General features: G+C 42.1%; 1 protein-coding gene across 1 annotated transcript in view; it reads left to right on the top strand.

The window, feature by feature from the left end:
- The window catches only part of PLA2G4A (phospholipase A2 group IVA), an 80,674-nt gene that overhangs the window by 14,081 nt on the left and 51,871 nt on the right, over nucleotides 1–14,722 (top strand). Inside the window, exons 3-5 of the mRNA XM_056844321.1 lie at nucleotides 4,202–4,350; nucleotides 9,174–9,287; nucleotides 12,388–12,425. Coding sequence (XP_056700299.1) covers nucleotides 4,202–4,350; nucleotides 9,174–9,287; nucleotides 12,388–12,425 — 301 coding nt within the window. The remainder of the gene's footprint in view (nucleotides 1–4,201; nucleotides 4,351–9,173; nucleotides 9,288–12,387; nucleotides 12,426–14,722) is intronic.

Genomic DNA, 14,722 nt, shown 5'->3' on the forward strand with positions numbered 1-14,722 from the left:
TTTTGGAGCTCTTCACTGGGTTTTGTTCACTCGGTTTGTCAGCCTTGCCATCACTGCCTATTCTGCTAATTTAGCCTTCCATTCTTCTACATCTGGCCATTCTTCTATTTTCCACTTTGTAGCCAGCACCCCTCTTGCTGCTGAACAACTCTTCTGAAGATTTCCCAATAATGGTTGGTACTATTCCTAGCAACATATTTTTAGGATCCATCGCAAAATTAACTTTTAGATTTTTTTGAATTTCAGTATGACCTTCGCTGCAGAATTTTAACCTTCTTGCATGATCACCATGTGTGGGGGAAAAGTCCCATCTACCTCCTTACATTTCCAACAGCTTCCACTTGTGTCCTTGTTCAACTTCTGGATCTCCTTTGACGTGATGTACTAACAAAAAATATTTTGTACCAATTTTCTCTTAGGGCTTGGCTTGCTGTGAATTTAATCGCTTTAGTTCATCTCTTCTCGAAACTTGACATAAATGTGGAAGCTCTTAAGCTGAACATGGTCTTTTATTGTGCTGTTAGGGAACAGATATATAAACTTCTATGCTTTTGATTGTTTTTTTTAATGCACACATTAGTGGAAACAATAGTAAGATGTGGAACTCTTAAGTTTAGACTAAGGATGAAAACGCACGGTCGCTTTATCCTCCTTTAATCCCTGTTTCAGCCAGGATTCAGCCAGGATCGAATGCATGCATTTCACCTAATGGGCGTTCGTTCCTGGCTAAAACAGGGATTAAAGGAGGATAAAGCAACCATGCATTTTTGCCGTAAGAGGATTTAAAAAATCCCTCCTACATTCTCAAACAGGGTGGATTGGTCATTATTACAGGGAAAAGTCTCACTTGACTGAGGGCACTTTTCAGGAGCCTCCCCACTTAGGCTTCCCAACTTCCTAAACCCGGTAGGGTGTTCCTCATCCCTAGTCCCAATCTCCTGCCCTCAAAGAGTTGAATGGGAGAAAAAAATTGCCTCCCTAGTGACACTCTAGGAATTTTCTCTAATCCTTATGGTCTTTAGAGATCAGAAGACATTCCTAGAGCATCACCCAGAAATGACATCACATCCTCCCCAAACTCTACCCTCCCCAAGCACACACACCCCAAATTTCCCAGTGTTCGCCTAGACAGCGTTGGAACCCTACCCCTGCCTGGGCCTAGTTGGAATGGGCGGGGTGAGGAGCCCTGCTGAGCGCAAGCTGCCATGACATGATAGGAAGCAAATACAAAACAGCAGAAAAACAAGCATTCAATAAATGCATTTATTTTGCATTTATTGAATGCTTGTTTTTCTGCTATTTTGTATTTGCTAACTAACCGTATAGCAGGCTAACCTTTATTTACCTATGACATGATAGGAGGCTGCTACGCTGCTGCCACCCCAGCCTTGCTGCCACACAGCCCGGGCGAGTTGTGTGATGGCAACCACCTCATCTACCCAGTGAACTCACCCAGCAGCAATGCCAATATGAAACTGGGCACTGCATGTTGTTTGCCCAGGCTGGGCCTCCTCCATTGGGGGGTGTGGTGGTAGAGGGGGCGTGGAAATTGAGGGGTAGGACACTTAAGTATGTTGAGATAATTCTGGCGAGGGCATTCAGTTGATGAAGCTAGTTGGTCATCAATCTAAACCACAGACTGGGGTTCATTGCAAATTTGGGAGTCTTCCATTGCCGAACAACAGAAGGCAAAGAGGGGGAGGAACAGTCAAGCCCAAGGATTCACTAGGCTCCCTCCTGTACCAGGCTCATTCCCCATGACTGTGGTACTTGAACAGGCCAGTGTTTTCCAAAACAGTCAGTTTCGAATTTGGGATGTCCAAGGCAACGTAAATGGGATAGTATAATAGCTAAAGATTGTCATCTTTTGTGCTGCAAGATTAATGAAAGGACTCTGGGGACACTAGTATTTTCATGATCTTTTAACAAAGTGACTATTAGAGCAAACAAAACGTATTAACAGTAATTTAAGAAATGACACTTAATCCCATCAGGCATATAAAGCAGAGAAGAAAAATGTTTAAAATTGCAAGGGCGGGGGATAATACAGACCTGGTGGTAAAGAGTTTGTTCTTAAATTTGAAGAACGCAAACTAAAAAAAAAAGCCCCTCTCATGTACAATAAAAGGTGTTTTTGTCAGAAATATCTGTGCTCACGTGTGTGGGTTTTCCTGTCAGATTTGAAGATGGTGCATTTTTTTTGTAAGCGGAGTAATGAAGGAGGGCAAATGCCGCAGCACTTCCTACATATTAAAATCTGTACGGGAGTAGCACTTTGGCGGTATTTTTTAAAGGTCACATTAGGCCATTACTGTAACACCAGTGGTTCAATCCGCAGTCTTTCTCTGTAGTCTCCTTTTAGGAGGTGGAAAATGTAATAAGGCACTGCCCCTTTTAAATCCTCATGGCAAAAAATCGTAGATGAGAAACTGGCGTTGTTGGGCTTCTCGCAGGATATGTTATTAGATCTTGGGAAAACTGAAGCTTTCGCCAAAATTAAAAAGCGCATTAAAGAGCTCGATTAAAACAGCACTACTTTTCGTGCTCGTCGCGTCTGTTCATCCCAGTTCTTTGGATTACCCCCTCCACGTGGTCTGCCTGCCGATACATATTATCTAACAACTCCTCGTCTCTGTAGAGCTTTTTGCTTGGCTAGATTGAATGCTAACCCTTCTATGGTAATGCAGGGCAGAATTCTGAATATACCATACTCAGACAGGATCTGCCCTTGCTCTTCTGGCTCCATTGACTCATTAGCCCATGCCCTTTTGGAATGCCGCTTTTACGAGGAACTTCGATCGCACTATATTTTCCCCCTTTTAACATACAAATCCAATGCCTCTGTGACTGACATAATGCCTTTTTTACTAAGCGACAGGGACCCCAAGGCTACATTGTCAGTGGCAAGATTTGTTTCAGTCCTTATATCCCTCCAACACTAGATATATGCTGCTCAAAATCAATGGATCAAAGAGCTTCTAAGGGATCAAAGGAAGGAAAAGAATAAGGCACAGAGGGAAGATTATCTCTGAATGGCTGAAGTTAAAAAGGGATGCCAGTGATAGCTGGGAATGAAGCAAGATAGCGTCGTTGCCCCTTCATGCATTAAAAAAACGAATATACATTATCATATTTAAAATAAATAATGATAGGCTTTGCCTGCTGTAATGTTTCTGGATTCCAAAATAGAGACCAGAAGAACGAGTAGTAGTTCGAACAGTTTTAATCTAAGGGACAACTCCCAACAGGTTCATGCAAGCACTCTTAAGTAACTGAACTGCCTACTTGCTCGTGTGACCTTAGAGAAGGTCTTCAAATTAACACACTAGACTAATACAAGTGGAAACCTGCAGGAAACTTGCAGAGATAGGTGGGCAGAAGCTCCCCCCCCCACCCTCCCTACGTCCCTGTCAGTGGTGGCTAGCATGGAGCAGAGCCTTCCCCGCACACCCTTTCTCCCCCCGCATTTTTTTAAAATGCCAGATTTTTCTGTAGACCTCAGGTCTGCAGAAACATGTGTTTGTGGTGAATGTGCCCCCTATCTGCGCATTCAAGTATCCTTAGGCAGGGGGCACATATGGGAATTAGATATATAAATAAGGGAATATCTTGAAAGTATAAATTCTGCCACGACACTCGCTTCGAACTGGCAAAACAAAATTGTCAGTTTTTCTTTGCACTAATGCTTTGTCTCAAACTCGGGTGATACTATGCTACTTGTGAGGTTCCTAGGCATCTGTCAAAAATCTTTTGACCGTAGTGCTTTGGGTCCTGCTGAACATTTCCACTGAAGGAAGACTTTCTGCCACTGGAGCACAAATTCCTCTCAACCCCCTACCCACTACAGTCTGAAATGTAATACTGGTGGATGGGGGACCTGCAGTAGGGGGAATTGGCAAAAATTGCCCTCTTCCTTCAATAAACTATTCCATGCAATCCAACTCAGTAAGACCAAAGTGTCCAAGCTTTCCCTTTAATTCATGAAGCATATATGGTATACAAGTTCCCAGATGAAATCCTACCATTACCTGGGGATGTTGTTATCCAGTATAGGAACAATTCCAGTTACTCAAAACAGCAGAGTGGTTGACAAGAGTACAGTTGTATTGTGTAAGTGTGTGTATAGCCGTGTGACTTAACCTCAGAGTTTTTAAAGATGCTATTGTTTTGAAGTCCCTGAACATCTTACATTTTGTTACAGTTGACACGCCTGACCCATATGTAGAGCTGTTCATCCCTACAGCCCCCGACAGCAGAAAGAGAACAAAGCACATCGATAACATTGTGAATCCAGAGTGGAATGAGACCTTTGAGTTCATATTGGATCCTAACCAGGAAAATGTTCTTGAGGTACCAAAATAAATTGTATTGGTGTGTAGATATGCAGGGCTGTTAATATTATACATGAAATATACATGCATGATGGAGAGGGGGTTGGTCACTCAAAGAAACTGAAATTTAGCACCAAAAATCAAGTTGATGATGATGAAGCCCCATGGTGCAGAGTATTAAGTGGCAGTATTGCAGTCAAAAACTCTGCTCATGACCTGAGTTCGATCCCGACGGAAGTAGGTTTCAGGAAGCCGGCTCAAGGTTGACTCAGCCTTCCATCCTTCCGAGGTCGGTACAATGAGTACCCAGCTTGCTGGGGGTATAGTGTAGACAACTGGGGAAGGCAATGGCAAACCACCCTGTAAACAAAGGCTGCCTAGTAAACGTCGGGATGTGATGTCACCCCATGGGTTTGCAGTGACCTGGTGCTTGAACAGGGGACTACTTTTACCTTTTTAAATAGTTTATACATTTGGAAGTGACATGCATCCATTGGAGTGAAGAGTGGTGGTGAGGGATTGGGGTTGGGAGACTGCAAGCCATGATCTGCAGCCTGGTAAGCCTAGCGTGAAGTGAGGGAGCAATGGCAGCTTACAGAAACTTGAAGGCTTTCCGAGAAGTTTGAAGAAGAGGGAGTGTGTTGAGGATCCTAATAGGAACATTTTCAACTTCTCCTTCTGATTTTTGTAAACCATCAGTGGTCTTATTGATGAGAATAATTTTGATTTTATTTAAGTATCCTACTTATTCTCATACTGGATACTTAAAGTGGAGTAAAAAGTAAAAAAATATGCATGAACAGTAACAGTTTAAACAAAAATATACAATCTAGCAGCCCCCCAGTCAAACTTAGCACAAGCATTGAGTCATGAGACATTCTGGGCTGGTACTGTTTCCACCAGCTTGGCTTGCACAAAACCACAAACCTTAAGCCATGGGCTAAAAACCTGTGGCTCTTGGCCTTCAGCTCACATCTATGATCAAGCTGAGACTTCAAGTTTATACGGAGCCCATTGTTAATGGGAATGAGAGAGCTGTAGAAGTCTTAGAAAACAAGAGAGCTGTAGAAGCTATAGGAGAACCAACAGTGGGATTGCCAGCTCTGGGTGAGGAAATACGTGGAGATTTTGGAAGTGGATCCTGGGGAAGGTGGGGCTTGGGAGGGACCTCAGCAGGGGACAATGCCATAAAGTCTACTTTTCAAAGAAGTCATTTTCTCCAGAGGAACTGATCTCTTCTCTCTGGAGATCAATTGTACTAGCAGGAGATCTCTGGGCCCCACCTGAAGGGTTCGCCACCCTAATCAATAGATAACCTAAGAAGGTGACAATCTGAAGGGGAAGAGGAGAAGCTGCACCTCTATATGCAATCCCCAGAGTCCAGTAGTCCAACTCCTACAAATATGCAGCCAGAGGACCTCCCCACACAAACCTTTGAGGTTACCATCACTGAGCACTGCTCATTGGAGATTCTGGTGAACCTGCTGGGAGGCCATAGAGCACCACAGGAGAGGTTGACTGTTTTTGGGTCTGGCAACCCCATTGGAACAAGTTGTTGGCCTCAGAGGTTTCTGAGGCCTTGCAGCTCATGGCCAGGCATGCTTGCTCTGCAGTCAGGTAGACACCTATGTGGTGATCCCCCTGTGTGGGACCTCCTCCTGCAAGAATTCTGCTATACGCTACAGGCTCCAAGCTAAGGCAGAATGGAGGAGATCAAATGTTCTCATGTTTAGTGCAGACATGTCTTGTGTGCTGACTTTATCCCATGGACAAAATAGATGAAATAATATGTGCTATCCAAACTAGTGTTTTTGGACCAGTGCTATTCTTTTTTATTTTTTACAGCTTGTGCTACTCATTTTGTGTTGTTTGTTTTTCTTCTGGGAGAATGGGAAGAAATCAGAACAGTATTGCTTCTTTTATTTTCTGTTCAGAGGCTAGTTCAGCCATTTACTGCTGAGCAAGACCTGAATCTTTTGCTTCCCACTGAATTCTTACCAAATGAAATAATTTTTCCTGCTGTGTGGAACTGCTGACATCCAGCTTTAGAAAACTGCTTTTGTTTTATGAGGATTGTCTTGTTTTTCAGTGAGGGTTCATGAAATCATTGTTAGGAGCTGACTTTCAACGCATTGCTGCCATTTTCAATTTAATGTAACCAAACCTGAGTGCAGAAAGAGTAGTTCCCTAAAGGAGAACACATTAGAACAAAATACGGTTGGGAATTTAGTAAGTTTCCTTACACTCAGCTGATTGTGGATGACGCCAAATACAGGAACAAAAATTCTGATGTGATATGGTTCTGTAGATGTTGAGTTCTCATGGTCATTACTTGCTGACTCTAGCATCAAGTGGGAACTTGTACGAGTGAATGAGACATTTTAGATGGAACAGCACCAATAGCATTTTCACACCTTCTCCAAACACAGTGATGTGCTCCGGCTGAAAGTAAAGTAAAACCTCAACCCTCAAAAGATTTACTGTCAAAGTTGCTCTTTTTGAGGTATCCCTCCCTTAAACATAGCCAGTCTTGGCTTCTCAGCTAATAATGAACAGGTCCCACTGGAGAGAAAGACTGTGAGCACAACTGTGAGCACTGTGACTGTGAGCACCTTCAAGGCTCCCATAACATGTCATGATTAGACCCTTCATATTCACTACTGCCTTTCCAGCCCTTCAAATGAAATTTGGAGAAGACATTGAAGTTCTATCCATCTCAAGGAGAACAATTCCAGCTCTTTGGCAGATATTAATGCATTCGGAAACCAAAGGTGGTGGCCCCATCTTTTGCATAGTTGTTTGAGATTAATTTTGTGTGACAAGGCAAACACCTTGGAATATTTTCCAGAAAGACGGTGAGCACAACTTCTAGTGGCTTTGGCAGAGTTTTTCATTATTATTTTTTTATTTTTTATTTTAGTTTTGGCCTCATGCAAATCTAAGTGATTGTCAGACAATTAGAGCCCATGGAACTTTTTTCCTGATTGAATAAAACATGTTTTATTCATAAAACCTGTGTCTTATCTGTCCCGTCAAATAATGAAAGGGGGACTTTACCTCAGAAGTACATCTGATATTATTATGAGTATCTGAAGAGGAGACCTGTGAGGGACACACAATTCATCACACTTCATCATAAACTCACATCATCCACTCTCATTAATGTGGATGGTTGGGGATTGAAATATAAAGAGAGGGTACTTTGAGGAAGGGGCCACTGAGGTGGTGCAACCATGGAAGCCGGGCACTTCAGGCACAGGGGCTCGTGCTGATGCCATAGGGGGTGTTACTGGGGGCAGGGCTGGCTTTAGTCAGCTCCGTGAGCCCTTTCACCCCGGGAATGCCCACTTTTAGCGGCACAAACTTACACTCGCAAAAAATTGTGGCGCTGGGTTGGGGGAGCGTTCCTCTTTGGCTTGTTGGCCACAGCACAGCAATCCACTCAGGAGGTGGCTTGGCTGTGCCCTCCCAGGCCATGGCGCAACTTACCCCCCTTCAGATTGCTCTGTTGAAGTAGGAATATGCAGTCAGAATATCTGAAGTAGGAATATGCAGGACTTAACTTGGAGCCTACTAGTAGTAAGTACTAGGAATGTCACTATAGGAAAGACACTGTCAGAGTTTCTTAATACGGGGGCATTTGGAAAAGGACATTTGATATAGATCTTAATGAAAGGATTCATGTGGGAACAGACAGATTTCCAGACAACATAATATTTATAGAAAACTGACAGAATTTGAAAAATTAATGAACAGCTTTTCTAGTCAAAAAGGGATGTCTCAAAAATCTATAAAAGTCTAAGTTTGGATGCACTGGATTTAAGACATAAAATATGATGGGAAAAGGACCAGTCCATCTTGGTGTCTTCAGTGCAGTCCCGCATGGGACTGTGCAGGCCAACCGCAGGAACATTTTGCAAGCTTCTTTCAGCTTCAGCACTCTATTTGTGCTCCCCCTCCCCTCCTCCCATTCCAAGGGTGGGCTCTCCCTTCTTGCCCAAATGACCATGTGATGGAGGGAGTGCTCCCTGAGCACTAAAGCTGAAAGAAACTTGTGAAAAGTTCCTGTGGCTGGCCTGCACCTGTGCAGTCCCATGCGTTCCTGCACGGAAGACACTCAATGAACAATAGTTACAGGCAAGTGCAACCTTGTTTTTCACAGTGGAATCATAAGTTTACAGAATCAGCTAAACATCTTATGGAAGCAAATATCACTTGTAGAGTTTTGCCCAAATGCTAGGGTGTCTGTCCTTACATGTTGGAGGTGCTAAATGTGGTATGTTGTCTTATCCTATTTTTATTTGTTGGGGCAGTTGGAAATCGTGTTCTGTATATGCCTCTGTATTGGTTTGGCTGTCAGCTGTATTTTTAATAAAGAAGAATATGGTATGTGTTTCGAGGGGATATTTGAGAGGTAAGAAAATATGCATTTGGTAACGATAGTGATAATTTTGTCCAACATATGAATCAGAACATGTTGGAAACACAGTAAAGTGCCTTGTGCTTCAGTCTGAAGTATAAAATATGGAATGTCGTTCTCTACAGGAAAATAACATAATTGTTTTTGGAAGGCCATGTCATGTAAGGAGACATTTAGGGAATGATGATTGCTTAAATTTTTTTTTTGTAATACTTCAGTGCTGGCTGAAAGCTTCCAACTTGCTATGATTTGATTTGGCTGTTACAGTGTACCATTTGAATGTGTTGGATTTCTTTTGTGCTTTTCTGTATTTTAGTTCATTGTTGGATGATTTGCTTCTTCTGTTTGGTATTTCTATCACTGTATCACTTCTAAACTATGCATTTACAGTTTAAAAGAAAAAGAAAAAATATGTTTTGTAGATCACTCTTATGGATGCCAATTATGTGATGGATGAGACTCTTGGTTCAGCAACATTTCACATCTCATCACTTAAAGTTGGAGAGAAGAAAGAAGTTCCATTCATCATCAATCAAGTAAGTTCCAAATTTCTCTTAGTAAAATCAAGATTCTCTTCATATCTGTGGCCAGATTCCGGTGCTCAATATTGTGGTGAACTTAGAATGTCTTATGTTGACTTGCAAGATGGTACTGAAGCAGCTATTTCTAAGAATGGATCCCAGGTAGCCATCTCAAACACTGCTATCTTTGCTAATGGTCCTAGAATTGACTAGTAGTTATGCCATAATGCCATAGACCAGGACCCCACAGATGGATTCAAACAAGCATTCCAAGGCAGTGGCTGGCTTGTTCAGAATATGACTTCTGGGCTTAGACCCCACTTTTGAAGGCTTTTGAGGAAGTGGTGAATTCTGATCGTAACATATGTATTGAAACAATCACATGGGTAAAACTAAGCTATGTTGGCTTCAGTGCCATAGAAGGAAATTTACCTGATGGAATTCCGACAACCACGGGCCTCAGGAAAAAGTCAGTCAGTATGGGATGCAGGCCCAAAGCTATGTGACATGGATGAGCTTTTGACCTGATTGCAACCCTTGCTTTTTGACCAACTGCAGCTGGATGTCAGAAGTCAATCCATAGTGTATTTAAATGATGCCAGTATTCACATAACTAGCTCCCCACAACCTGAAGCTTCCAACTTACCACACTTTGTTTCTGTTAAGCTGTCTTCCTTCCTTAACCTTCTCCAAAGTTTTAATAATGGTGGTGTTGCTTGTCAGAGGACAGGTTTTCTGCTGTGTAGAAGTATCTGATATTGATGATCGACCAAGCGAGAGTGGTAGAAATGGCATGACAGATTTCAGATAAAGAGCTAGGGGATGAGGAAGGCAAAGTGTGGGAAGACCAGAACATGATCTCTGTGTTGGAGGGTAGCATGGCCCTAGAATACTATTCAGTGCAAAAGATTCCTATGCCTATTTTTTTCTAGTTTCGCTTTACATTAGATGGCCTGGATTTCCACTGATGATGTTGAAATTCTACAACTATTTGCTTTTTGTATATCCAAGAGACTTCAAAGAGGGTGCTCAAGAGTTAATAGCTTGAGAGCATCATGGCCTTGATTTGCTCTAGTTGGCTGCCTTAGAGCTGCAAAGATGGAAGCAGTACATTATATGCTATCTGGGCAACAGTTCTTTTCTCTGTAATATGTATGAGCCAAAACATAGATGTGCCCTTCCTCCAGAATTTAAGGAGTAGAGCCTCTTAAGCCAATGTGGTCCCGTATACAAAATTTTGGGACATTGCCCTCGATGAACATTCTCATTCAGCTGTCAATTGAATGACCTTCAATAAGTCACTCTTACTTAGATAGGACATTTTGGAGGACATTGATTCATAGGGTCGCCTTGAGTCAGAAGCGACTTGACGGTACTTCACACACACACACACACTCCATTTTCCATCTGTTAAAACAGAAATAATAGTATATGCCTACTTCTTGGGTGATAAGGCAGAGCCCAAAGGAAATTGGGTAGGGCATGCATCTAAATATGAATAATATTAACATGTTACCACAGGAATTTAGTTAATATTTTCCCTGGTAAGGAGGGACCTGAAGAAATTGCAGGGAAATTGCAACACCGAATGAGTTTATACTGTTCTTTATTACATTTTTCCTTGGTAAAAGCTTTGTGATGAAATATCATGCTATTGTGCCTCAGTGTAATGCCTTATGAAGAAAAAAGTAAAGAATGTCTTTGGATTTTTAATAATAAATAATTTCTAGAACATAGCTATCCTGGGGTTTTGTGTTTGTGAAGGGGTGGTTAGCAACCTGGGGATATTGGCCAGAGCCCCTAGTGCCTATCTTTTATACACAACCTTTCCCCCCAGTAGAAACCCAAAGTGGCTTACATCATTCTCTTCTCCTCCATTTTATCCTCACAACAACCCTGTGAGGTAGGTTAGTCTGAGTGTGTGTGACTGGACCAAGGTCACCAAGCAAGCTTCCATGGCAGAATGGGGATTCAAACCTGGGGTCTCCTAGATCATTGTTGAAGGCTCTAACCACTACACCATACTGACCCTCTTTTTTAGAGAAAGAGAGGAAAATGGAAGAAGAGATGTTTATTTTATGTTGTTTTTGCTTATAGCACAATTAATGTATGTGGTGTTTTTATAGGGTTGCGTTCAACTAAAACATAGAATCATAGAGTTGAAAGGGACTACCAGGGTCATCTAGTCCAATCCCCTGCAGAATGCAGGAAATTCACAACTACCGCCCCCACAAACCTCCAGTGACCCCTACTCCATGCCCAGAAGATGGCCAAGATGCCCTTCCTCTCGTTATCTGTCTAAGGTCATAGAATCAGCATTGCTGACAGAGGGCCATCTATCCTCTGCTTAAACACCTCCAGGGAAAGAGCGCTTACCACCTCCCGAGGAAGCCTGTTCCACTGAGGAACCACTCTGTTAGAAAATTCTTCCTAATGTCTAGACGGAAACTCTTTTGATTTTATTTCAAACCCCTTGGTTCTGGTCCAACGATCTGGGGCAACAGAAAACAACTCGACACCCTCCTCTATATGACAGCCCTTCAAGTACTTGAAGATGGTTATCATAGCCCCTCTCAGTCTTCTCCTCTTCAGGCTAAGCATACCCAGCTCCTTCAACCTTTCCTCATAGGACTTGGTCTCCAGACCCCTCACCATCTTCATTGCCCTCCTCTGGACACATTCCAGCTTGTCTACATCCTTCTTAAATTGCGGTGCCCAAAACTGAACACAATACTCTAGGTGAGGTCTAACCAGAATAGAGTAAAGCGAAGGAGGATCCTCTGTCTACCATTTTCTTCCTGTTGTTTCTCTCTGCTTATATTTCTCCTTGGTGTTACTTTTTCCTAGGAATTGGGAAGAGGAATAACAAGGAAAATTAGCCTCCAAGGAGAGTGATTAGTGTTGATAAAATGACCGAGATAAAAACTGATAAGGTGCTTCTTCTTTCCCTGTGCAGTTAACTTTTGATTTCTTGTAACACATCCTGTAGAGTTCTCTGCAAACTTGAATGGGTGCTAGATGGGGGTTGATGTTACGTTGTGTTTTTGTTGATAATTTAATCTCTAAAGAAATAACTTCTTGACAAAAATGTGACAATATACCATTTCTTGTTCAGGTCACAGAAATTACTTTGGAGATATCTCTTGAGGTTTGGTAAGTAATCTTGATTAACTGAAAATAGAAATGCAGGAAACAGTCTCATAAGCAGTCACTCTTTACAAGAGTTTTGGTTTTACTTTTTTTGTGGGGGTGCATTATAAAATGGGGACAATCTTACTTTAGAAATAACTTATGGTGCTATCCTGTACAGAGTTAACTCCAGTCAAAACCTATTTATTCCAGTAGGCGTACACTGGGGTACCTTTGCATAGGATTGAAGTTAGGTTGAAAATATTCAGAAGAAAGTGAGCATGAACCAGCTGATGTCCTGTTGGTTTAGAAGGTGGGCATAAGTTTCCTACTGAAATGACTGAAACTTGAATCATGCCCTGTATTTGCAATATTCCAAAACCAAAAGATTGTTTCTTCAGGAATCAACGCTGCACTCCCATTGAATGTATAACAAGGAACTCTGGAAATATACTTATGCACCAGAACACTTATGGTACAACTACTGTTGTGCATGGGAATATAGAGAATTGCATATATTGTGGCTTGAGCAAGCATTAGTGATGTATTCCCCATGTATTCTTCCACTTTTAATCCATCCTCAATCCGTTGCAGAAAGATAGTGATGTAATACTGATAACATTTTTATACAGAGTTCCAGATTCCTCAAAATAACCTTCCACAGGCCAAGCTATGCTCAGATGGCACACCAGGTTTGCATAACTGCACAATTCATTCAAACTATAGAATCCGTTTTTTCCCCTTGAGGCACTTTTGCATGCAGCTGAGAACAAATTTAATGATACAATTGGTATATTATTATTCAAAACACCACCATTTTCAGGAATTTTATGGAGGAAAACTCCTGTACTCTTTTTCTTTCTTGCCTTTCCGCCTGTAAACTAGATCCAGATCTCTGTGCAGTGTGCTTGACCCATATATCCAGCATCAAGTGGATGTCTTTGGTGTGCTGCAATTTCAAACTAGGTTAGATTTGCAACCAGGTTTTATAGGGGTGTATGTGCAATGACTACCCTGTGTAACCTCCCCCATTTTACTTTAGTTCCTTGTCATAATTAGACAGTGGTTCTCACATATTCAGTGACAATGTACTTCTGAATACCTATGGTAGGAGGTAGGATCATGCAAAGGCCTTCGCTTCTATGCCTTGTCATAGGATTGCACCGTACATCTCTTTAATCCATCTGCATCTTAACCCACCAACAACAATTTTCTTTTCTCACTCTTCCACTTTGACCATGTGATAGTAAGTGGGCAGAGAAGCCAAAGTACATGATCTGCAGTTTTCTTGTTTGTTTAGTGATTTCTAGCCCTCCCTCCCCAGATAAAGCCGGCTTAGGGTGGGTTACATCATTTAAAATTGTACCATCAATATTAAAACTTATAACAATAAAACCCAATAAAACAAACGAAACCCAAAGATGGCGCAACAATCCAGACATATTGACCAAGCAAACAGGCAGGCGTTGTAATATCCTCAACTGTAGGCCTGGCAGAAAAGCTCTTACAGGCCCTGCGGAACTCCTTAAGGTCTCTTAAGACAAAGCATTCCTTAAGACAGAGCATTCCATTAGGCTGGAGCCAGGGCCAAAAAAGCCCTGGCTCTTTTCGAGGACAGCCGCTCACTCTTAGGGCCGGGGACCACCAGTAGATTATTATCAGATGATCTTAATGCTCTTTGGGGGGTATACCAGGAGAGACGGTCCTGAAGATATGAGGGCCCCAGACCGTGTAAGGCTTTAAAGGTCAAAAACAGCAGGTTCTGTAATCAAAGATCTCTAATCTTTTTCCCATAAAATAATTCTTAGAATTCCTACATAACTAAGTTGACAAAAGCTCCTAGGACCTGTATTCCTCAGCATTTGTGATGAATGCAATCTTTTCAAGCAAAAGGGTAGGGTTTTGTTTTCGCAATGGTTGAGATTCAGCAAGGAACTTCAGTGCCCAGGTGACACCATGCAGGACTAGGTCATTCCGGTTTTTCAACACAATTGAACAATGCACCTCACATTTTGATTGCTTTGCACAATTCCCAGGTTCTTCAGTTTTGTTGTCCTGAGTCTCCCTAAGTTAAAAATCTTGCCAAGAACAATTAAAATGATACAAAGACAGAAATCCAAGCTACCATCTCTCGGTCTTTATTTGAGCATTAGGAGAAGGGCAGAGCATAAGAAGGGAACCTTCTATCCTTGGAGGCAAGCTATATGGCCTTTAAGAGAGGGACTCCAAAGGAGGAAATGGCGGGAGTGAATGGGATGATGTTCCACCCCCCCTTTATTCCACAGAGCTAGTGAATGGTAGAGCCTCTTCTGCTGCTACAA

The sequence above is a fragment of the Euleptes europaea genome, chromosome 2, assembly GCF_029931775.1.
Source record: "Euleptes europaea isolate rEulEur1 chromosome 2, rEulEur1.hap1, whole genome shotgun sequence".
In the NCBI taxonomy this organism is placed as follows: Eukaryota; Metazoa; Chordata; class Lepidosauria; order Squamata; family Sphaerodactylidae; genus Euleptes; species Euleptes europaea.